Raw genomic sequence first — 26,726 nt, forward strand, 5'->3', positions numbered from 1 at the left:
CACCAGATAGGACTTTAAACGCTTAAGTTCCCTGGGTTATCTTGAAATGTTCAGACACTAATTTGCTTTCATTTATTTTTTCTTCAGATGGAATTGCTTTAATCAACCTCCTATTAAATTTATACTTTCTTTCATCTCCAAGGCCTTGCCCTCTTTTAACCTCCTCTTTCTCACTATAAGATTTAAAATTAGACAACAACCTCTTACCTCTTGCACCCGTTATCTTTTTTCTGTACGCTGTGAACGGCTTGATTGTAGTCATGTATAGTCTTTTCTTTAACCGGACAGCATGCAATAAACAGCTTTTCATTGTATCTTGGTACATGTGACAATGAACTAAGCTACACTAAATCAGACTTACCTCCTCCTGTGGAATGTCACTACATCTTTGGGCTGGACAAAGCATTTTTTATTTTTTTAAGTTTGCCTTAGTGCAAGCAAGTGTGCATCTTATCAATGCTATTTTAGCAAAGTTTTTCCTTTGAAGGATTATTTTGTTCATCAGAATCCTACTAGTAGCTTTTTATTTGATTACTGTTTGTCATTCCACTCTCCATTTCTCTCCAACGATTCAGTATTATTTTGTTTAAGCTTTTGAGATTCATTGGTTACATGGTATGTCAGTGGCGTACCATGACTGAACCTTTGCTGGAAGAGCAGCTTTCTTGTCTCTCTCTTAACTTACCATTTTTCGTAAAATCTTTCATACAACATTGCTGCCAACATCTGTGTCTTTGCGTAAAAGTAAAATCTGTTCAGCGATGATATTTTATCTTTGTGGCGAGTGTACTTTGATGAACACAAATGTAAACTAAAGTATACACAGCAATGAAAAAAATGCAAGTAAAGATGCCGCAATGACAGCAAACATTTAGGATATGTTTCATTTATCACAGCAATAGGCTTATAACTAGCCCGAAATGTAACTCTCTTTTAGATTATTTGCAGTAGTTGCTGCACTGTCCATAACTTAATCTTCAAGATATTATTTTACAAATATGTACTTGACATCCTGATACAATGCTGTTCTTTAAAAATAAACTTTACTATCATGTACTGTGGCATTTTCTCCCCTTTTAGTTAAAGGGAAGGTTCACACATAAATGTGGGGCTTACTTCATTTTCCTTCACACAGCCAGACCATCAGAGATATTCAGGGCATTGTGGCCGCAGCTGCCTCAGCAGGAGAGCAGCTTCACATTTTGGAGATTTATTTAATCTAATTTGACTTCCCACTGCGAAGGAAGCCCTCAGATCAAATCTGATTTTTTAATATATACAAATTTCTTAGAATTTGAAAAATAGACTACGACCTCTGCCTAATTTCTGCATTCTTCTGCCTTATTCCTGGAGCTTTTTAAGGGGTAACTTCAAGGGCGTAACTCCCTGGGAGGCTAGTAAAACCCTCGACTGCACAATTGCATGCATAAATGAGGTCCATGCCTGATAAGGCTTGGCATGCAAAGGTATGACAATAAGAGGGCAGAGTTCGTGAAATACTTATTATATTAGCTGAATATTTATTTGCCACAGCTGCCAGTACATACAATAAAGTTAAAATGTTAACACTGATCAGAGAACCACTGTGCTACAAATGTGGCAACACAATTTTATTTATAGTAAGATGTGTCAACATCCAGCATGACAAAATTGTACAAAGTTCACAATTTAAAAATGAATCATCACAGCAACTTGTGATTTCACACATTTATAGCAAAATTAAAATGTCAACAAATCCATGCTGTGTTGTACAAAAATAAATCAAACTTCAGTTCCACAGAGAGCACAATAAATAGTTTATACAAAATCCTGTCTTAATAAATGAATATCACTTAAATTAACTTAGAAATGAATATGAACAATAAGTTATTATAAATAAACTCTGACGAATCTGCAATAATCCTTATGAAATGTTAGCATTCTAATATGTGACACATCTGTGTTCACTATGTTGGAGTCACAGGTACGTTTTGATTCGATATTATGTACCAACATTAGATGAGCAGCAGATTTGTGCTTAAAATCCCTTTTCCATTTACATAGGTGAGAACAGTAATAATCCAAAAGTCAAACTAGCTCTTACTCTATTAAAAGCATTACTATAATTGGCATAGAAGCTGCAGACACAATGCAGTGGAAAAAAAGGCATATGCAGTCAATGAAGAACAAAGCCCTAAAAGAGGCTAGGGCAAGTATATATGTTTATATATATGGCATAAGGTGAAAGACAAGCACCTTGCTTTAGCTCTCAAAAAGGCAATTCTGAACATGGCAGCTACAACTAATAGCACAACAGAAAGTGGGCACCGTGCAGGCTTATAGCCGCATGAACCCAGAGTAATTACAGAATCTTTTCCCAGCGAGTTAAGAATTTGTCCATTGGGAAAACTTTGTAAGTTTTGCACAACGACTATGAATAAAGTGCTGCTGGGATTATGTTTCACATTGAATATTGTATCACATTTCCTGTCATGACCTTATTGTGTCCAATAGCTTCCACTATGGCTATCACCACAACAGTGGCCACACGGGCTTCTGTGTTTCATTTGTTCAGACTCATGCGACTTTTGTCATATGACTGACAATATCAGCAATTGCACACCTTATTACGCTGTAGATATAGGACAAGGTAAGTGCAAAGTAGAACTGGCAGGTTTCTAGGGACAGCGACCCTGTAATGTCCAGTCAGATGAAATTATTAATAAGGTATAAAACCCATACTTCCTCCTACAGAGACCCATAGTACAGATAGATACACATGTACTGTAAACTACAAGACAAATTAACTTCACAGAAAGTGTGCTGTGGCATTCAGCGGTCGTCCTATGTTCATTGAAGTGCATTGCTCTAAGCATCATAGCCTGGAATGCTGATTAAGTCACAACATCAATCAGTGCGGGTGTAAGTAATCCTTCTGTCAAGTTATCTTGTCTCGGAGTTTAGCCCGAGGCCCTCACTGGACTACTTTGTCTTTACCACAAATCCCACTGTTCCTTTATTTGAATAGATGTAATTAGAACAGGGTAGTGAGGACACAGGGCTATTTGGCAAACCTAAACTAAAACAACCTTAAAGCTACTCATTCCATCATTCACTGTTCTAAAATCCCAAAGCAATAATTTCATTTGAATGTCCCCACCTAATTGTAATCCATTTAAAACTAAAGCACATTATATTTTTAAAGCGTTGTTCAAAACTAGAGCATTTTCGCTACCAATCCTTGTCTATTAAACAATATGCACATAAATTATTTTATTTTTTTAATTCTGTAAAACACAGTCTCCCATATGAGACAGAAAATCAGGGTATCCAAGTGATAGCGATACATAGATCATAGCTCACATGCTCCCAAGCTTTCTGTTATCTGTCAAATTCAATTTGTAATACTAAATTCTTCCCCTTTTGTAAAGCATTTGAAAGAATTCACATCCTATTCAATTTTTGTTCCGTCAACCATTCAAGTGTATACACTCAAAAAAAGTGCATACATTGGCAGCTATAAACATTACATGGCATATTACACTATGTCATCTCATATGAAAACGTACAAAATGTGAATGTTTTTAAAAACTATATATTAAATGCAATTACTATTTTCAAAGCAGGACATAAAATCATTATGAAGTCTCCTACGCATAACACCTTTGTAACAGAAATAAAGTTTCCTTATTCAACACTGTCTGGTAAATTAGAGCAGCAAAAAACGTGAGGCATCCAAACAAGATCTTTCTTAAAAACCAGAAAATGGTCCTTAGACCTGTATTCCTTTCACAGCTTGCTTTATGTTTTCCAGCAGGGCCTTGTTTTCTGGGCTCTGATAGCGATCTTGATTTGTATACATGTCTGTTAAAGTCGTCACGTAGGCATCAAAATTCTGTTCATTTATTGGATCCTACAAGAAAAAAATTGGTTGAAAGGCACCTTGTTAAAAATCTGTCATATAATAAATACGAGTTGTTAGTCCTCGATTCTTACATGCCATTGCAACAAGATGCATATATGCATATGCAACAATATGTATTTATCTAACAACTTTACTCTGATAAACATTTGCAATAGAAACTCTAGCAGTGAGAGTTAGATGTAGCTCTGAGGGCTAATGGAATTAAGTGATATGGGGAGAAAGCAGGAACAGGGCACTGATTCTGTATGATCAGCCATGATCATATTGAATGGCAGTGCTGGCTCAAAGGGCCGAATGGCCTACTCCTGCACCTATTTTCTATGTTTCTATGTTAATGCTGTCTTTTGGAGAGAACAATTCTTTCTGTCAATTCTTTATACTTTCAATTGCTTTAGTATATCTCAACAATATATCAAAATAATATATTAATCTGAATGAGTCTGTAGTAGAGTCATGATGCAAAATGTTGTCTATCCAATCCCTCCACAGATGCTGCCTGACTCATGAGCTCCTCCAGCGTGATGTTTTGTGCTAATACAAAGTAATATTAGTTTCTGAAGAAGGGTCTCGACCCAAAACGTCACCCATTCCTTCTCTCCTGAGATGCTGCTTGGCCGCCTGAGTTACTCCAGCATTTTGTGAATAAATACCTTCGATTTGTACCGGCATCTGCAGTTATTTTCTTATACTATTGGTTTCTATCTGCTCAGTGTGAATCTTAAAGTAAATGAAAGAAGAAATTGTGGGAAACTTTCAGTGTCGACACCGGTGGAAAGAGAATGAATGTTTTAGGCTGAAGATTCTTCATCCGAACTGGCAAATTAGTTTTCATTGATTGCCAGTGCTAAGGAGGGTGTTCAAACTGAAACATTGTCTCTTCCTCTTTTTGCAGATGCTGCATGATCTGCAGAGTATTTCTACTTTTTTTTCTGCCTTTATTTCAGATTTCCAGTATCTGCAGCTTTTTATGTTTTTCATAAATCTGACAGTTCATCTGTGAGTAATGCAATGGTGGATTATATGCTCAATCCGTGATGTGGCAAACTGCAGCAAGATAGTTAAATAGGTAGTAGGGGAGGTTTTTGTAGGAATAGAATAGCAAAATCCTCAAACAATCAGGAACCAATAAATATTCCTTGCAGACCAAAGAAACATCAGATGCTGTAAGCCTGAATAAAAACAAATTGCTGGAGGATGATGCAGCATCTGAGGAGAGAAATAGATAGATGATGTTTCAGGGCAGGATGCTTTTTCAGACTCTTGGAGTAGAGGGGAGATCGCTGGTAGAAATAAGTGAGGGAAAGGGGTGGGGAAAGAGCTGGCAAGTGAAAGACTAAGACACAAGAAACTGCAGATGCTGGAATCTTGAACAATACACAAAGTGCTGGAGGAAAGTGGTCAGGCAGCATTTGTGAAGGGAATTAACAGCTGATGTTTTGGGTCGGATGCTTCTTCAGACTGATTGGAGTAGGGGGAAGAAAACTGGAAAATAGGGTGGGGGGCGGGGGCAGGACAAAGTCTGGCAAGTGATAAGTGGATATAAGTGAGGGGGGTTTGATTGGCAAATGGATGACATCTCTATCCTTTGTCCCACTGCACCCATCTGCCAATCACCCCCTCACTTGTATCCACCTCTCACATCCCAGACTTTATCCCACGCCCAGTGAGGTGGGAGAGAGAAGGTTGGAGATGGTAACTAAGGCTAGAAATAACAAGTGAAGAAGACAAAGAGGTGCAATGGCAGAATCTGATAAGAGAGGAAAGTGGGTAGTGAAATGTAGAAACAAAGGGAGGGACGGTGGGTAGAAGAAACAGAGAGAGGGGAGAAAAATGGGGGACCCAGAGTAGGGAGTGGCAGGTGATGAGGGAATGGAGGAAGTGTTGGAGAGGAAAGAATCTGGGACGGGGTATAAGAAGTGGAGGGGTTCACCTGAAATTGGATATTGAATGTTCATGCTGTTGGGTTGTAAGTTACCAAATGTTATGTGAGGTGCCAGTTTGCATTTGACCTTACTCTGGTAGCAGAGGAAGCTGAGGACAGACAGCTTGATATGGAACCGGGAAGGGGAATTGAAGTGGCTTCCAACCTGCGTTCCAACTGGCCCTGGTGGACAGAGCGCACGTGTTTGGAAAGACTGAATGGGGATGAGGAAGGAGATGTAGGAACAAGTGTCACACCACCTGCTTTTGCAGGAGAAAGTACCTGAGCAGTTGTGCAAACCGAGGGGTCACGGACAAAGTGGTCTCTGCAGAAAGCAGGAAGGGGTGAGGTCGGGAAGATGTGATTGGCGGTAGGATTGTTGAAGCTAGCAGAAAGTTTGGAGATCAATGTGCAGATGATGGTGGGGTGAAAGGCAAGGACCAGCAAAACTGCAGGAAATGGAGGAGACACAGGTGAGGGCACCATCCACAACTGTGGGAATACTTCACGCAAGGAATGACAAATCCGATAATTTGTTATTCCTTGCACCATAACTCATCATCTTGATCAATGTTACATTTGCTGAGATGAGTGGTGGCATCACAAAAAAAGTAACTGCTTTTTTTCTCTGAGTTGTGACAAGTCTATTGTACCTCAAAATTATCTGCGTACTTTGACCTCAAATATCTTACAGTACCAAAACGGCATTTAAATTTTCCACAGCCATCCTCGGTGAATGGTTGCATGAATACCAAATAATTGAAACAAGCAGGCAAACTAATTCCATTTTAGAACGTAACCACCAATGAATGAGAGACTCCTGTCACATTGGTCTGAGTTAGATTAGAATAGAAGTTCCAACACAAATATAGGTAATCTGTCATTCCATTGTATCCACTTCATGTGCTGTAAAATCTAACAAATAATGTGGCTGTTGTTGAGAACAAAACAAGTTCCCATCTTGTGTGCCTCAGTGATGTAAAACAGCAAGATTCAAGCTAACATTCAGTTAACCACATTAAAATGTCTGATAATAGGAGTATATCAATCTGGTCTGATTGAATTTAGCACAAGATTGACTGTGGGAAATTTGAATTGTGGCTATCATTAAAAATATTTAAGAAATGTAGTTATTTCTTTTTTCACGCTATTGACTACTTCAAGAAGTTTGAGTTAGTTACTTCAATGAGTTTGGACTGGTAAGTATTCAGATACTAATTTGCGAGAGTGCACGTTACAGTTTTAAATTTTAACATTAACATGAAGATGGTATTGGGAACCTGAACTTTTAATGTGCAGCATATGTGCACCCAGTTCAAATGGTTACCTGATTTTTGAAAAAGTAAAATGAGCAGAGACATGAATTCATGACTTTCATCAGAAGAAGAATCCACAGCATGCTGAGAGATCATGAAGGTTAATGTAAAATGTTTTAAATTATAAAGGTGAGGATATTTAAAATTTAGGTAACCTGCAGATTTTTCAGAGCTCTGTTGAGACTTGAGCGTCATTTGTATTCGACAAACACAAAACCTTAAGGGGGAGATAAATCGATTAACTCCGACGTGGAGCTGGCCAATTCCTGTAGGTTAAGTGGGTGCTAAGATGTTTCCAGAAAATATTCTATATAGACTGGGACCTGGGCACTAATTTTTATTCAAGAGGAGGATCGCATAATCCAAGGAGGCAGCAGGGTGGCTGCCAAAGTGTCAATAGGATTGTAATGTGTCAACACTATTCAAAGGTTCTTTCCGCCCAGTTGCTGCTTGGTGTTCACAGCCAATATCAATCCTCACTTCTGTCGACGTTCATTTGAATAATATCCCCTTTAGATATCAATCTTAAGTTGGATGACAACTTGTGCCTTCTTGGGGACCTTGCACTCAATACAAGTCCATATTGACTGTTCATTTGGGATTTTTTTCTCTTGAGTTGTGAACCATTCCAATAAACACAAACAGTAGAAAAGTCTTTCCGCTGAGAGCACAGATTCATCAGATGATGATTATGAAAAGACACATGCTATGCGCATCTGGAATCACAGCATCTATTGCAGCCCTCAGTACAAGCACTGACTCAATGTCATGCCCTAAGAAATTGAACAGAGCATAAAAAAACCTATTAGTCTAACCTGTTGGAAGGTAGACCAACATTTCCCTTATTTTGGGGAATTTAATAATTTGAATATTTGCCACATGGTTGTATTTTCAACTGTTCATTCTTAACTAGTACAAAAATAAAATTAAATGGAATTTTACTTTTAAAGCATTTTAATTAAAATATGCTTTTGTGACTATATTATCTTCTTGAAGGAGATTTGTGCCTTATAAAAGTACAGAAGTTACTAAGAAATATCACTAGCCATAGAGAGAGGGTATGGCTAATGACATAACAGAATTGCAAGCAATCAAATAATTGCTAATAAAGTTTAGTGGTTGAAAAAGTTGAGAAATAGGACACTTGGGCAGATGTTTAATCTGTTTACCTACCTACTTGTATTTTAACTCCTTTGATTCATTTCCAATATGAACCTGTTCAACTGGCAGGTGAGTCAGTGCATGAAGCAGGTGGGGATTGCTTGATTTAATGTGGAGCAGGGAGCTCAAGTCAAATGAATCCTGACGTGGCCAGAACCATCAAGGTACCTCAGATGCCACAACAACCCTCCATCAGCGGTCGGCATGGACATGGTGGGCTGAAGGGCCTGTTTCCGTGCTCTATCTCTAAAGTCTTAAGTATAAATTCTTAATTGGTAAGGGTGTCAAAATCAGTGGATGAATACTACTCCTTCACAGGTTTGAATGAACATAACTGTATTAAAGAGAAGTGTGTAGGAAGGAACTGCAGATGCTGGTTTAAACTAAAGATGGACACAAAATGTTGGAATGACGTTTTGGGACGAGACCCTTCTTCAGACTGAGGAAGTGCTGAAGAAGGGACTCGACCCAAAATGTCACCCATTCCTTCTATCCAGAGATGCTGCCTGTCCTGCTGAGTTACTCCAGCATTTTGTGTCTATCTATGTCTTAAAAATAAATTGTATTTGACTAACCAGAATGAGTTTTTTGATGAGTGGATTAGTGAAGCAAATGCATTAGATGGTGTTCACATTGATTTTTAAGAAGATCTTTGATAAAATCCTACATAAATTGTAATTAGCAAAGCTGAATCCCATAGAGTAAAATGGCTAAGAAAGTAGTTCAGGGAAAGAAAACAAAGAATGGGGCCATTTAGATGTTTTTCAAATTTGAAGATAGCATATAGTACTGTTTTCTGAAGGTCAGTGCTGTGAAAACAACTACTTTTGATATAGAAACATATAAACATAGAAAATAGGTGCAGGAGGAGGCCATTCGGCCCTTCGAGCCAGCACCACCATTCATTGTGGTCATGGCTGATCATCCACAATCAGTAACTTGTGCCCAACTTCTCCTCGTATCCCTTGATTCCACTAGCTCCTAGTGCTCTATCTAACTCTCTCTTAAATTCATCCAGTGATTTGGCCTCAACTGCCCTCTGTGGCAGAGAATTCCACAAATTCACAACTCTCTGGGTGCAAAAGTTCCTTCTCACTTCAGTTTTAAATGGCCTCCCCTTTATTCTAAGACTGTGGCCCCTGGTTCTGGACTCCCCCAACATTGGGAACATTTTTCCTGCATCTAGCTTGTCCAGTCCTTTTATAATTTTACACGTCTCTATAAGATCCCCTCTCATCCTTCTAAACTCCAGTGAATACAAGCCCAGTCTTTCCAATCTTTCCTCATATGACATTCCTGCCATCCCAGGGATCAATCTCGTGAACCTACGCTGCACTGCCTCAATTATACATTATATATTAATAACCTAAGTATAGGTGTTAAATTTCCAAACTTGAGATGCCATAACATTTGGATGTATGCAAAATAGTTCCAAGGATAAGACTATGTTAGTACATTGATAGGATGATTGAACATGTCGACATGTGCCAGATAAAATTCAATGCAAAGCAATCGATGTGGTCCAGTGGGGCAAAACAGTTTTGGGTGAGAAAAGGAGATACAGGTCATGGACTGGGATGTCTTATTGGGATGTGTGTGGAGAAGGAAGTGATTGCATTGGGGGTTGTCATGAGGTTAAGAAATAGAGATCCCATTGTCAATATATAGTTGAGATATGGGGGATCGATCCCATTTACTTTGTTGTTGGGAATGGCTTTGAGGTTTGGGCTGGCAGGGTAGTGACCTCACTAACAATGTAATATGGTTAGTGGTGGGGGGGGGGGGGGAGTGAGATCAAAGGTCAGGGCTTTGGTTAGGGGCATGACATGGGAGGAGGAGGAGGAGATACAGATTTTGGATCTTTCTGAAGATTTGGGTTGTAGCCATGGTTGGTCAATAGTGTGGTGAGCAAGCAATTAAGTAGGTATTTCATTTATCTGGAGGCGTTCCAGTCTGTGACGATAACATTTTGTTATCCTGGAAGTACCCAACAACGAGTTCTCCTGTGATACTTCAGGAAAAGCATTGCTGAGAATTGATGTCCAACCATGAGCTTCTGATGAGGAAATTACACAGAGGTTATGATGCTGACTCACAGGAAGAAATGCCCAGTTGATCTTTCAGCACGGAAAATGCTTATCGGAATCATAAAGCAAGAGGCACAGAAATGGGCCCTTTGGCCCATCATGTCCATGCAAACCTTTTACCCATCTATACTAATTGCAACTGCCTGCACCAACTCTGTAGCCTATTTAAGTGGGTTTCTAAATGTCTCTTACAAGCAGTGATTGTATCTGAATCCATCACCACCTTTGGCAGTGACTTCGATATCAAACACTTTTTGTACAATAAGCTTGCACCTCAAACCCCCTTTAAAATTCCTTCCTCTCTCCTTAAACTCATGCCCTTTTGTTTTTAATACCTCCACCATGGGAAAAAGATTCTATCTATTCTATCTATAGCACAATTGAACGATGTGTCTTATAATTATCTATGCCTCTGTCAGGTCACTGCAGACCTCCCTCTCTCCAGGGAAACCGAACCTAGCCTGTTGAATCTCTCTCCACAACTTAAGCCCTCCATTCCAAGCAACATTCTGGTTAACATCCACTGCATTCTAAACAGTGTAACCACATAATTCCCACAGTGTGGTGACCTGAACTGCACACAATTCTCCAAGTGCTGTCGAAGCCAAATTTTATAAAGTGGATACATAGCATCCCAACTTTTATAATCTATGCCCTTACCTATGAAGACAAGCATATCACGTGCCTTGTTCAGTACTCTATCTACCTGTGTTGCCATACATTTTATTGTATATGTCCTCCTCCAAAATGCAGCACCTTTAGGGGCTAATTGTTATAAAAGTATAACGGCAGCAAGTTTATTCATGGCTTTCAAAATGGAACTAGACAAATATTTGAAGGCAACCAATTTTCAATAGCTCAGCAAAAAAGTGGGTGAATAGGAAACAAGCACAGGCCTAATGTGCTGAATAGCCTCATTTTCTAGTTTCCTGATCCTTTGATTCTATGCTTTGCTACAACTGCAGATCACCAGTTTTTTTTACTGGATAATTCCTTCACATCATTGCCATTGTATCAAGTCATTGTTTGGAAGAATGTATAATATAGCTATTTTTTATTTTGGAACTTACCATGTGTGGCAGTTGGATGTTGGCCAAGCTGTGGATTAGAGACTGACTTAGATTGGCCAGCTCATGCAGAAGGGACTCATTCTGTTGTTCAATTACTTTATTTTCGTCTTCTATCGTCTTTAGGTTGTTCTCCATTGTTGTTATCTGTAAAGCAAGGCATCCAATATCAATTAGCAATCTTAAAGTCAGTCTTACTTTACTAACTGATCACTTTAAAACATACTTCACCATTCAATACATTTATAGCATCTTACATTTATAGTAATTTTTATTTTTAAACATAATGCCCATTTGTGACCTTAAAGGAAAACATACTTTACCATTCAGTAATTTAAAAGCTAAAGCATAATTTACCAAATACTTCTAGCCTACAATTACTAAAGCAATACCAATTATTAATCTTAAACATAAAGCATACAATAGTAATCAGTAATTTAAAAAATAACATCGTTGTTAAACTAAAACTAAAATATATTAATAATTAGTAATCCAATTAATACCAAAAACAACATAAATTAAAACACCATACTGAAGAACGATGCAAAAATATAGGGAAAAGTTCCAAACCAATTTAAGAAGCTAGTGGCCTTGAAATTCTGCTGTGTGAAGATTAAGATTTGAGTATCTTCAAAACAATTCCTTTATTTTGAACAATTTAACACCTTTGTTAGAATTGTGAATAAAGGAATAGCATGTTCATATAAATTAAATGTTAGAATGTTAATCTTTGTACAGAATCATTTCAAGGCCAAGGTGAATTGAATTAGATTATAGGTTATAGGTTAAATCACAAATTCTTCACGTTTGGTTAATTTTGTATGAGTGGCCTGTCATTTAAAAATCGCTCCTGCATAGCCTGGAAATGAGTGTTGGCAATATTAGGGCCAAGTACTTCTCTATGATATCCCTCAGACCTCTATTTTATCAACTGCATTAGTCTATTTGGAATAAACAGATTAATGCCTTTGTTAAAACACAGAACAAAAGAATATCATATCTGCATTTTGAATGTTGATCAACTAATATCACCAACAATAATTTCAAAGCTTGTGTCTATGCCAGCTTTGTGAAAATCAGGCCATCAGCTCCCCACCGTACTTCAAAACAAAGTGTGTGTCTCTGGCTGGAGCCCAGTAATTGATTAGGAAGCCAATGAGAGGCATTCAGTTTCAGACAATTTAGTTCCAGAGTCTAATCGATGGAAATTTGGCAGTTTTGAATGTCCCATTCATGGTTATCTAATCTGATGATGCATTAATTTGGTATGTCATTGCTGATGGGCTGATAATGCTGCATCCAGTCCCAGGTTGTACAAAATGAATTATGCACATACTTTCCTATGAGATACAGTAAGGGAGGACGTGTTGGGAAGGGAGTGGTGGAATGATAAAGGTTATTGGTTGGTGGCCAAGGAAACTTCATACCCTTGGAGATTACCTCTATTATACCTGGTAGAATTAGAAAATAAACACCTTTCTTTCCTTTTTTTGTTAACAGATGTTCTTAATATTGTTAATAATATGCACTTGGTACTGGTTTAATAATTCACCACATTGCTGAGTGATTGTAAGTGGGTTCACATTCTGGTGTTCTCAGCCAGGTAACTGTGAAAACTGCAGAACAAAGGCTGGCAGATTCTTCCCCACCGGCTCAGACCTAAAACGCCATCATGCAAGTCAACCTGGGACACTCCGGAGGAGCTCTGAGTAGCCTGCTACAAAGTGGCAAAGACAGCAAATCACCTACCCCCCTCTCAGCCAGGGATTGATGCATGGTGTGGGGGACCTAAAGGAGGGAAAATATAAATGAATAAATGCTTTCTATCATATTATAGTCAAGTCAATTATTATAGAGAATTTCAGTTGAAGAGCACTTTGAGACTGCTGATTCATTGGCTATCAAGCTTCAATATACATTAGTTCCACAGTATACAACATGAGCGGTACAATATGACAGTGAATGAGGTTTACAGTAACTCAAGTGCAAAGTATGCTTGGGTACCTTGCAAGTGGTGTGAGCTAAAGTTCATTTGCATAAATCCATTCAACCACCAAGGGTGCATTTATATTGTTTCTTTTATGTCACTGTGAAGTAGCTTCCCCTTTACAGTAACTTTAAAATGACAGTATAACTCTTAAGTCAGGCCAAGGCTCACTCTCACCACTTTGATTTGATGCCATATTGGGTCAACAAGTTGGTGTAATTATTATCATTATTAATCTATTATTGATTAATCTATTATTAAGGGTTAATCTATTATTGCACCAAGTACAGAATGTTCTTTGCTTGCTCTTAAAATATTTCCCCATTTCTAATGGACTTAAGCAAAGTTTTAAGATAGCTCGTTCTCCCACTTACAGTTTCAAAACATTGGAAGGTTTACCGAACAGAAACAGAGCTGTTCTGGTCCCCAGAAAGTAGTTCATAGTTTGCAGAATATCTAGGTAGTCACTGGTTATAGGTCAAGCTCCACACAATTACTGTTTCACACCACGACCCCCTGCATAAGTAACAATCTGATAGGCTGCTATAACATAGTGAGAGGCTCTATATCTAAAGGTCGGCGCATGTCCTACATACCATCTCAATCCACTCTTGCCAAGTGGAAAGGTTGGATGGAAGGCCTTGTTAGATGGATTGATGAGTTGCGGTTGGAAGGAAATGCCAGAATTTGTCCACATTTAGTTTGTGGGGTTGGACGGAGAGGGATGGGTTCACAATGGAGGGACCAAGTAATTACTTTGCTGGATGTCAACTGATTCCACATTAGTTGCTTGTTACTTATTTCTGATGTCAAACAGAACCTTTTACCAAAAACACTAAATATTTCGGCATGCAATGAATACAAAGATTTCTTTTTAAACATTGCTACCTGGGTTCTAAGCTTGATCATATCTGCTTCCACCTGGGAATTAGATTCATTTAATTCCTTAATTTCTTCATCCAGCTGTTTGATTTCTTCATCATTCTCTATCCCTAGGGAATAAGATTATGTTAAAAATTACAATGAATACATGGAACCACACATAGCTCAAAATTAAACTTGACTCACCAAATATTAAAACTACTTTGATGTTTTCTAATGTTTTTACTCAACTAAAGATACTAACTATGATTTTCTTTTATGGGCTCATCACTATAGTTATAATCGCTTATGTTAGTGCAAGTACAAATTTAACAAAAATGTTAAACAATCCTGACACAGGAATTCATATTTAGTTAAAGTGTGAAAATGAACCAGCCTGATGTAAGTACACAGCCTGTATCAATGGTATTGAAGTCTAACTGGCTGAGAACTCAAGTTCCTCAGTATAAATATCACCAAAAATTTGTCCTGGACCAACAAATGACTCTGTGGCCAAGAAAGTACACTATGCCTCTACTTCCTCAGAAGGCTAAGCAAATTTGGCATGCTCTTATCTGACCTAATGACTTATCAATTTCAACAAATGCACCACAGAAAGCACCTGGAAAGCACCCAGAAAGCATTGGATGCATTCATGGCTGGTATAACAACTGCTCTGTCTAAGACCACAACAATTTGTAATTGCAGCCCAGTCCATCACATAAACCAACCACCCCTCCATCGACTTCATCTATTCTTCAGGCTGCCTCGGGAAAACAGCCAGCATAATCTGGGACCATTCAAACCCCCTCTTCTCCCATCTCCCCTCGGGCAGAATTTACAAATGCTTGAAAGCACATGTCACCAAATTCAGAACAACTTCTTCCACGCTGTTATCAGACATTTAAAAGGATCTCTCATATGCTAGGGCCTGTTTGTATGTTGTACAACTCTGACTCTAATGAATCGTGCACCAGTACTGCTCGCAAGACTTTGCTCCACAGCAAAGCCAACTATGGTATCACTAAAAAGATATAGTGCTGGAGTAACAGTGGGCCAGGCAGCATCTCTAGAGAACGCGGATAGGTGACAGCTCGGGTTTTGACTCTTCTTCCTCATGCCACTAATTTGTGGTGTCACTAATTTATCTGCTGCTGCTGCTTGTCTCTGAGAGGCCATCCCTCCACAAATATCCAAAACAGTAGAACAGTAAACTACAATAAAAAATACGAAATTAAATGTATGGAAAAATATTTAAGTAATAGAAATTAATTAAAAACATTACGATTGTGTAAAATAAAAAGCTTATCTGCATTTACCAATCCAATCAAAGTCAACACACTCATTCAAAGCACTGGGGCCACAGTACAGATCCCACCCACAGCAGGAGTAGTAGAAGGGGTAGAATGCAACGTATGTCTACCCCACAACTCAGTACATCTGAACCCCCATCCCCATGTCCCATGACAGAATGGAGGATCAGCTTTGCTGCCCGTCTGACCTCTGGCACATTCTGTGTCTCAGTGCAGGTGCACAAAGGTCAGCTATAGACTGTGTAGAGGTTATTTGGCTCTTCTCTAAGCAAAGTCAAAACACAAAGCTGCCCTCTGCATTTGAAAATGAACAAAATCTGCCCAGCTATTAAGTATGACGACGTGTGCAGGAAGGAACTGAAGATACTGATCCACCCCCAAGATAGACACAGAATGTTGGAGTGGCTCAGTGGGTCAGACAGCATCTCTGGAAAAAAGGAATTGGTGTCATTTTGGGCCTCCTAAAGTCTAATGCAGAATCTTGACTCAAAACATCACCTATTCCTTTTCTCTGCTGCCTGACCCCCTGACTTACTCATGTATTACCAAGTTTAGTTTAGTTTAGTTTAGGGATACAGCATGGAAACACGCCTTTCGGTCCACTGAGTCCGCACCGACCAGCAATCCCCGCACATTAACACACTCTAGGGACAATTTACACATATACCAAGTCAATTAACCTACACACCTGTACGCCTTTGGAGTGTGGGAGAAAACTGAAGGTCTCGGAAGAAACCCACGCTGGTCACGGGGAGAACGTACAAACTATGTACACACAGCACCCGTAGTCGGGATCGAACCCGGGTCTCCGGCGCTGCAAGCACTGTAAGGCAGCAACTCTCCCGCTGCCCCACCGTGGTACCCCACGACTAAATTGGTAATATATATTTTTTAGCTCAATCTGGTGAGGGATCTGGTTGTTATATTATCAAAAACCTTGCAGTGAAGAAGAAGCTATCAAAAACCATTAGGTTGAAACCCAAATTGTGAGGTTACAACTTTCAGGTAAAAGCAAATAAGATGTGATTAAGTCCAAGCCATCAGCCCTGGACAATAAAATCCAACACATCCCAAAGTTGTTGCACTCAGTGAATGGTCAACATGGAAGCGTCAGCACCACTGAATGTGTTACTGATTGCTAATTGATGCTTTAAAAAGGAAACTAGACAAGCAAATGAGCAAGGTCGACACAAAGTGTCCAGCTGGTCAGGCAGCATCTCTGGAGAAAAGGAACAGGTAATGTTTTGGAATGGAACCCTTCTTCAGACAAATGAGCAAGAATTTAACAGAAGGAAATATGAAGAGGGTAAGATGAAGAATGGAGGGAGCAGGTTCAAACAGAGCATCAGCATGGTGACAGACTTGTTGGATGAATTAGATTACTTCTGTCCCCATGATTCATGCAATAAAATGTAATATTAATTGTAATTTACAATTGTGTGTACACAGAAAAATAAAACTTGAAAGCTATTGGCCCCATTAACCTGAGCTTGGAGTTGCCCCAGAGCAGTGCCCTTGGCTGACTTTTACTTTGCCAAACAAAGGTGTTAAGAACAGCCGAACAGTTCCAGGTGCATTGAAAAGCCCTTTGTTCTTATGGTTTAGAAACGCTCCCGAAGCATTAATTGATGTTCGGCTTAAACAGCCAGTTAAATCAAGCCTTATTTTTATTAAAATTCCTTTCAAACCCTTAAATTTATGCTTTATGTACAGTGACAACCGAAAGAACATTTAAAATAGAGAATTGTCAGACTATTTCATAAATTTGTATTGATATTTTTTCAGATGGTTACGGACTGCACACTTCTGACTATGAATTGAACATAAATTCAAATTAAATGGTCATTGTGAGAGTATAATGATCTCAATGCTTTTTTCATTTAATTCAAAACTCCAGTCTACTCTTTTAATATGGTCGAATTTCTGGGTTGGCTTCTGCCCAGGGGGACATGTGCATGTTCTTCCTTCAAAATAAAGAGGGTTCCCACATCCATAGGAAGGCTTCTTTTACTGCCTTAGACATCAATATGGGGCATTGAGCTGTAATGGAAACGAGAGTGGAAGCCATGTAGGCCTTAAAGGTAAGCTGCAACATTAAGAAACTCTATGAGAGTTTCCTAGAACTCTCAGAAAAAATATTTGGAAATGTAATGGATTTTATGGTGCCAGCTGACGTGCATTTACTTTTTATATTTTACACACATGTATATGCAGAGCAATTTGGAGTTCATCATCAACAAATGTGCCCAAGCTATGAATTGCAAAGTCTGCAGCATTTCAAGCACATTTGGCACCTGTGCAGTCCTTCCTTGCAAAGAACTAGTGATTGGCTAAGATTGTTGTGCAAAACCATGGGTTCAGGAACAGGGACAGGTTCCAAGTGCTGGCATAAAGAATTGTTGTGCAGGAGGTGGAAGTTTGTTTGAATGTACGGTTTCTCGTTGTATTCCAGTTGGCATGGAAGAGTAGAGGAGCATTCCCATCTGTACGATAAGCCAAAAATCGATGTAATATTTGCCAACACGCAACTGCCTCTTGCGATAGTCGGCTTCAAAGCAGCTGCTCTGGAAGTAATTACACCAGCTACCTCTGGCAAAAGTATAACCCACTTTGAGCTGTCGGGAAATAATTCTCACTTCAAGGATTTCAAAAATTCATTTGCATCAAATCTATGTTGTTACATCCTCTTCAGCCATAGCTTCACTCATCTGAAGAGCCTCACAGGTAATCGTACTGCAGTACTGTTCAAGCACAGAACAGGGGTAAAAATATAAGTTCTCTACACATAGCACCTTGTTTTCAGGTCTACCTGAATACTTATCCCTGGATAACTTGTCTTTTTGTAAGTTTATTTTTATGTTCCCTCTGTCCTATCTCCCTGCCTGTGAATGACATTCTCATTTATTCTCACATTACATCGCAACTAGCTGCCTTTCCCCAGGTACTTATCCTTATATATATCAAATAAATAGCTTGTTGCATTTATTCCCCATCACAATAGGTTTTACCACCCTTCTGGTCTGGTTTGTATTCTGTAAGAATTGCAGATTAATCTCACCCACTGACCCACTGAGTTATTCCACAAAGCACTTTGTGTTTTGCATGAACTTGGTCCTCTGAGCTTTAGTCCAGTCCTCTGTACTATGAATCTGGTAATTTAATAATGGAACCACAGCCATAGTTCTCAATGATGAGGAGCTACTTTGTGCAACTCGAGGCACTTTTGGCTGTTGTTTAAAAATATCTACCCTATTAGTGAGTGATTGAGAGAAAGATATTGAGATAGATACTTCTACACAACTTGGGAAGGCAAACTTAAAGAATCACTCAGAATTTGTGCGTGCTTCCTGGCCGCTGTCTATTGGGAAGCACACAAAAAAATATGAATGCAGGTCTCCAGAAAATTGCTACCAGGAAAAAGTGCTTGAAAAATTTTGATAAAAGATAATAAATGAAATGCAACCAAATCTTAAATGTCACATTTTAGAGCCAACCCCAATCATAAAAAGTCATGATCGATGTTCTCCATATATTTCATTTATATTACAAATTTCTCACTTTATGCTCATTCAGAGAAGATTTTATAAATTAATTATAAGTATGATTTACTCCTAATGTGTAATAAAAACCATAACAAAGTTGTTAATTTTTGCCATCTACAAAAGTTTGCTGATTTTCTGTTTAAAAGGGGAAATATGTAGCATCGTGGAAGCTTTCTAATACCACGTTCAAATATAAAATATTAACAAAATGGGAAATGATTTAAAACATCTTAGCTGACGGCAGCAGAATAAATGATTCAGGTGCTTAAACATAATATATAATTAAAAATCCTGATTTGAGTACTTGAATATTTAATAAGGCTTAAACCATGCTGAAATCTTCTTCAGCTGTTAATATTGCCAAAGTTCAATGAGACCAATAGATCATGCATGCAGAGGTACAGATTATTCAAATGGCCTTTGTCTCCATCAGGATTGTGTATTAACTTTTTACTGAGGTTGACAACTTTTCTCTGTAATGTTAATCTGCGATTGGAAGCCTACACAGAACAGTAGGAGTCCTGCATGCCACAGATCAGAGATTTGGACTGCAAGCGCTCCTATTATCTGAAGCACGAGAACCACTAGTTAATGTATACAATTGGTCCCACCCTATCGGAGATATCCCCTTTGTCCTATTTATCTCTCCCGATCCTCAAAACTCCTGAAAACTAACTATTTTCCTCTCCTGTTTCTTATGAAAGGTCTTGATCCGGAAACATCTATTATTTTTTCCTCTTTCCCCAGATGCTATCCATTCTGCTGAGTGTTTCCAGAATTTTCTGATTTGGTTCAGATTTCTAGCATCTGTAACTTCAAATTATAATTATCTATACAATTTTGTTTCATCGATAAAGTGAGAAGCCTGGGAAACCCGAGCCAGCACCAGTCTGAAGAAGGGTCTCAACCTGAAATGTCACCAGTTCCTTTTATCCAGATGCCGCCTGACCCGCTGTGTTACTCATGCATTTTGTGTCTTTCTTCGGTGTAAACTGGCATCTGCAGTTCCTTCCTACACAATAATTATACCATTAGTTTCAACTCCGCATTTACCATTGATATTCTCTCTTATACTTACTTAAATTCATAGTTCTTTGATGCTCAATGGTGGCTCTGGGGCATTTTACACAGATGAGCAATGAACTGCTGAAAAATGTACTTTATTTCCCATGGTTTAGATGCTTGATCAAATCATGGTAGGTGCAAAGAAAGCTAGGACTATTTGAAGAATTAATTTTCAATGAAAACTACACATGCTGGTGATTTTAAGCACTGAGCTAGCCACACAGGTCAAGGTAAACTACTGCAGTTCCAGTACTCAGGACCTCAGAATCGGCCTCCAAAAATCAATGAAACGCAGGCTATTCAGATTTTCTGGTCTGCTTAATTTCCTGCAGCATCCCATTCTCCACAGCTCTATCCTAACCTTGGCTATCACTCGGTCGGCTAAGTGTCTGTACCGTCACGTGATGACCAGGAAATTAATGTGATTGCAGAAAAGCCTTGGTTGGCTAGGCTTCTGCCAGTAAGTCTTTAAAAAAACCCGACTCAACAAATTCACCCTGCAGAACACTGAAGTGATTAGTACTTCCATTTGATATTGTTTAAAGAAATATACCATAGCAAAGGGTCAACACAGATTTTTGTTAATTTTGCAAAATGGGCTCATGGCAAGTTAATAGCTTCTACACTGTATTGATCTTTCATGTATTAGAACTTTAAAGTTATTGCTACGAAACACCTCAAAATGTATTATAGATTAGTTCACTTATTTGACTTAGTAGGTGGCTGAGAATGTATGAAAACAGAACATGACTCTCAAACCTATCAGGGTATATTGCTTGAGTAATTTACTCTTGCAACCTAATCTGAGAGATTATAATTTGAAAACCCATGCACATATTTCCTTCTTATGTACGACATTGCAATGTTCATTGGAGCCATTTTGTTCATAATTAAGACATTTTTCTGATCACAGATTAATCGTGTGCTCTATTTCCATCAAATGTGGTGGGATTTCAGGATTAACAATTGTGATGCATTTCCTGCAAAGAATGATATGCTAAGGGGAAATCGATTATTAGGATCACATCCAGAAATTAATAGGAACCATGGGCATTCTACCGCAACATAAAATAAATGCTGTTTCAATAACACCACTTTTTTGTAATTTTGTTGCAATTATTATTAGCTTGGCATATTGCACAAGAGCCAACACCTTAGAACAGTGTTTCTCAACCTTTTTACCCTGCAGAACCTTTGAAATAATTTTCATGTCTCAGGGAACCCCTACATAAAAAATTATCACAAACAGCTCCTGTCCACTGACCATTAAAGGCCGTTTCACACTGGCCCCATATAGACATCGCTAAATATATTCCCTATGATTATTATACTTTTAAATGACATAACAGGTTGAAGACTTTATTATAATACCCAAGAATTATCCAAGAATATGCCGTACGTGTATAATAAAATTACGAATATGAAATTAAACACAAAGATGACTTAAAAATGTATTTACATATGATTAGCAAGGATGGGCATTTCTGCTCTACATTAGTTCTAGTCCTGGGGAAAATAAACCCACATGTAACCACTAATTGCAGTAATTTAGAGTATAATGTCATCTTGCTTATTGAAGTACATATTGAAGTACTTGATGAAGTGAATTCGCACATAAATTGGTAATTAGCCCAAAAAGGTGGCTTTTCTGCTGTGTTTTATATTTTAACCACGTCTTAATTAATTAAAAAAGTTTTATAACCTAGCACTTAAATCTAATGTTTACTCATTACAGTTCCAGCACTGATTTTCTGGCACTCTTGGTTCCAGAAAATCAGAAAATGGTTTATCCATTTTACCTGACCAAAGGAGGTCACGGCCACTGAGAGGGGTACAATGGTACCAGAACGGTCCACCTCGGCTGCTGGGGGTGAGGGGCCGAGATACCGGCCTGCGAAGCCGGCCAAAGAAGTCGGCTATGGGGATAGATGTGCTGGCTCCATCTGGTCTGGAGTTCCAGAGCCCCGGCCACAGGTTGCAAATTTAACTCACCGATCGGCCATGGAAGTCCCGATGAGGTCGAGATTGACTGCCTTGCCCAGCCTGGGTGCTACATTTTCGGGGAGACTTCCAGGGCACGGGGGATTTCTCGCGGAACCCCGAGCGACCTCTCGTGGCTGAATTGACAAATTGGCCATGGAAGTCCCGATGAGGTCGAGATTGGCTACCTTGCCCAGCCCAGGTACCACATTTACGTGTGGACTTCCAGGGCACGGGGGATTTCTCGCGGAACCCCTATCGACCTCTAGCGGAACCCTAGTGTTCCGGGGAACCCCGGATGAGAAACGCTCCCTTAGAAGAATGTAATTTTGCACTAAGGGTTAACTCCAGTTTAGATATACCTTTCCTTTTGATGCCCTGACCATAATTTTGAAACTGTGCAGGCAGGAGGATATGTCTATGATGAAACATTTGGACTTTGAGAGTTGCTTGCGGTCAGTAACTGGGTCTCTGATTCCCATCTCCCATTGACTCTTGCCAAGAAAAATAAAACTCTGCTTGTCAGCCCCTGAGCTTAACATTTATCACAGTGGATTGGGTCAAAGAAGCAAAAGTTTCTACCTACTTAATAAATCTCAGTGTAATTAACAAATGACACTGCCAATAGTGTTCTAAAATGATTTCATATATTCATTATACAGAGTTTTCTTTTCTCAAAAATACATGGATTATTTCCAAGATTTCTGAAAAGCTGGAGGTTTGCTTTATCCATTCTGCCAATATGTAGTTAATTCTCTTGTATTCCATCCGGGGCTGAATCATGCTGGGTGTGGTCAAGTAGTTCCAAGAGGAACTGCTAGCACTTATTTTGATCACTCAAAAAAATCAATGGAACAATGGAAAATAAATAAAAGAAAATTAAAATAAAAAAAGCACTAAAAGACAATCAAAACATTTAAGGACACAAATTGCTGGAGTAACTCAGCGGGGCAGGCAGCATTGTAGAGAGATTGGACAGGCGACGTTTAGGGTGAGGACCCTTCTTCAGACTGACGGAGTAGGGGGAAGAAAGCTAGAAAAGAGAAGTGGGGATGCACAAAGTGATAGGTGGAAACAGGTGAGGCAAGACTAAGTGCTGACTAGGCAACATTTGTGCTTGGTCCGTCCAGGCCTGTTGGATCTCTGGGATGCCAACCATGTTAACTCCTCTTCCCAGTCCCATACTGACCTTTATGTCCTGGACCTCCTTCCTTGCCAGAGTGAAGCTACATGCAAACTGGTGGAGCAGCACCTCATAATTTGCTTGGGTAGTTTGCAACCCAATGGTATGAACATTGAATTCTCCAGTTTTAAAGCCCCCCCTAATCCCCTCTCTTTCCCCTACACCCAACACCACAGTGGTGCACACTCATTTCCCCATCATCTTCCACCATGCATCTTAGTTACCAATTTGCTTCTCGCCTTTGTCACTTGCTCCACCCATCTGCCAATCACTGCTCCCCCTCTCACAACTGAAGAAGGGTCTCAACTCGAAATGGAACCCATTCTTGTTCTCCAGAGATACTGCCTGAGGCAGAAAGCAGACACAAAATGCTGGAGTAACTCAGCGGACAGGCAGCATCTCTGGAGAGAAGGAATGGGTGACGTTTCAAGTTGAGACCCTAAAGAAGGGTCTTGACCCGAAACTTCACCCACTCCTCTCCAGAGATGCTGCCTGTCCCGCTAAGTTACTCCAGCATTTTGTATATACCTTTGATTTAAACCAGCATCTGAAGTTCTGTCCTACACATTTTGCCCGCTGCACTTCCTGACCCAGAGTTACTCCAGCACCATGTATCTTTTTTTTTGTAAACCAACACCTGCAGTTGAGTTACCCCAGCACTTTGTGTATTTTTTTTTAGCAAACCAGGATCTGCAGTTCCTTGTTTCTCCACCTAACACTTGGCAGCTTTGTCCAACCCCACCTCTCTTTTCCCGCTTTCTCCCTGTACCCTAATCAGTCTGAAGAAGGGCCCCAATCCAAAACATCACCTGCCCGTTACTTTCATGGATGCTGCCTGACCCACTGAGTTCCTCCAGCCTTTTTTTTGGCTCAAGATTCCAGCATCTGCAGTTTCTTGAGACTCCAAATTAACTAATGTTTAACTTATTCTTTGCAGCCGCTCTCCACCAACAAAAGGAACCGATGTATTGTTCCTTGTTCTAGGATTTCCCATGTAAGTGCTGGGCAAATGCAGCAAGTTCACGCTCCCCTGCTGGATCCATGGGATGTCCAAAAACAGACTGCAGGCTAGAAAATTAAGTCAAGCATCTTTAGGAATTCCATGTATGTGAGGGAATCCTAAATCTGGCAGTGTATTTGTGGAAAGGTTCCAGCAGTCCTGTAAGGAACTGCCACAAGTTGTGGCCATAGAACATAGAATCTGAAATATGTTCACATGTTTGGTGCGCTGCTTTGATTTCACTCATTCTGACCCCCATGCTTTCCCTTTTATCATCATATCATATCATATCATATATATACAGCCGGAAACAGGCCTTTTCGGCCCTCCAAGTCCGTGCCGCCCAGTGATCCCCGCACATTAACACTATCCTACACCCACTAGGGACAATTTTTACATTTACCCAGCCAATTAACCTACATACCTGTACGTCTTTGGAGTGTGGGAGGAAACCGAAGATCTCGGAGAAAACCCACGCAGTATCACAGTATCTACATTATCTCCGTCACAGCACCCTTGATCTTACATTGTACAACAGAACAGAAGCTTACAATTATGTTAATTTATTTATCAGGACCCCAATTTATAACATTGATTGTATCTTGTGTAGCATAAATTCACCTTTTTAATTGCTATTTTGAAAGGATGTCTGGGTTTCAAAGAACTATGGATGCCAAATCTAGAAAATGTACATGCTGGTCATAATTCCATTGAATAGGGCTCAAAAACACAATTTTCAAGTTTAATTATTTTGAATGAACAACATTTAATGCTATTATTTTATTTATATTATTTATGCTATTATATTATTTTGTGCAGCTATCAGGCGATATCGAGATTGAGGGACTGTATATGGTGCCCCTATGGGTGCCCCTGTGGGTTGCATGAGCTTATTTGTACAATTTCTTACAATTGAGTGGCAACTTCCCTTAAGAAAATTCACTTCAAATTATACTGTAGCGTTTTCTGCAAGATATGTGAAATGTGTTTACCATTACTGGCTCGTTGCTTTATCGTCAACATTTCCTCTCCTGATAACCTTGCCTTCTTCATGGCCGAAGTAGCTCTTGGACATCCTGACAAGCTGGGTCCAGAGAGATAGAGGAAAGAGAAACAAATTAATTGATTATGATTTCCACAATTGGACAGAAAGATATAATGAAGTGAACATTTTCATTCAGCTTTCAATATTTAGTGCTTTATTCGCGATTTACCAAAATTGACATGTAAAGTAAATAATAAATAACAGAATGCTGAAGAACACAGCAGATTAGACATAAAATGCTGGAGTAACTCCGTGGGTCAGGCAGCATCTCTGGAGAAAAGGAATAGGTGATGTTTCGGGTCGAGGCCCTTCTTCAGACTGAGAGTCAGGGAAGAAGGAACCGGGAGATATGAAGAGGTACATAGAATAAAGTAATGCAAGATATGCAAAAATAACTTTTTATATCTATCTTCGGTGTAAACCAGCATCTGCAGTTCCTTCCTACACAGCAGATTAGATGCTGCTTGACCCACTGAGGTTTTCCAGTCTTCTGTCTTTTGTTTCAGATTCCAGCATCTACAGTTTTCATACAAAGTTCATGAGCACATCCAAAAAAAATCAGAACTGCATGGAGCATTAAAAAAATAATTATGCCAGAATGACATCTGAATGGAAATCTTTGTTCCCAAAGTACTGCTAATTATTTCAATAGATTTACACTGATATTTGTCATATTGAAGTCCAAAAAAAAATCTTTTTTTTCAGTACTCTAAGCACATAATACAGCAGTTTTATCATCATCATCATCATCATATATATACAGCCGGAAACAGGCCTTTTCGGCCCTCCAAGTCCGTGCCGCCCAGTGATCCCCGTACATTAACACTATCCTACACCCACTAGGGACAATTTTTACATTTACCCAGCCAATTAACCTACATACCTGTACGTCTTTGGAGTGTGGGAGGAAACCGAAGATCTCGGAGAAAACCCACGCAGGTCACGGGGAGAACGTACAAAGTCCTTACAGTGCAGCACCCATAGTCAGGATCGAACCTGAGTCTCCGGCGCTGCATTCGCTGCATTCGCTGTAAAGCAGCAACTCTACCGCTGCGCTACCGTGCACTTTCCAGATTTATATTTAAACAAAATACTTTCTGAGTTGAACTAACATTTACCTACACTATTTACTTGTTTGAATGCTGTTTCTATGACATTAGTGCAAATGGCCTGATGTACGATGGGAACAAACACAAACTCATCAGGCTGGAAAATGATTTATGGTTCCATTGTGGATAATGATTATCTTACCAATACATAAACTATATTGTCACTCACTAAACCACACTAAATT

The 26,726-nt window shown here is 39.3% G+C and overlaps 1 protein-coding gene across 15 annotated transcripts in view; it reads right to left on the reverse strand.

Moving 5' to 3' along the window:
- Window positions 1–1,517: 1,517 nt before the first annotated feature.
- LOC144593513 (myelin transcription factor 1-like protein) overlaps window positions 1,518–26,726 on the reverse strand; it is a 346,938-nt gene continuing 321,729 nt past the window's right edge. For 12 of the 15 annotated variants that reach the window (XM_078399197.1, XM_078399201.1, XM_078399195.1 and 9 more), the window contains 5 exons: window positions 25,380–25,471; window positions 14,332–14,435; window positions 13,206–13,244; window positions 11,460–11,603; window positions 1,518–3,892 (listed from right to left, as the gene is read on the reverse strand). In XM_078399197.1, coding sequence (XP_078255323.1) covers window positions 3,752–3,892; window positions 11,460–11,603; window positions 13,206–13,244; window positions 14,332–14,435; window positions 25,380–25,471 — 520 coding nt within the window. In that variant the 3' untranslated portion in view covers window positions 1,518–3,751. The remainder of the gene's footprint in view (window positions 3,893–11,459; window positions 11,604–13,205; window positions 13,245–14,331; window positions 14,436–25,379; window positions 25,472–26,726) is intronic. The other 3 variants (XM_078399205.1, XM_078399199.1, XM_078399191.1) reach the window with 1 other exon arrangement.

Source organism: Rhinoraja longicauda, chromosome 5, assembly GCF_053455715.1.
Source record: "Rhinoraja longicauda isolate Sanriku21f chromosome 5, sRhiLon1.1, whole genome shotgun sequence".
Taxonomy (NCBI): Eukaryota; Metazoa; Chordata; class Chondrichthyes; order Rajiformes; family Arhynchobatidae; genus Rhinoraja; species Rhinoraja longicauda.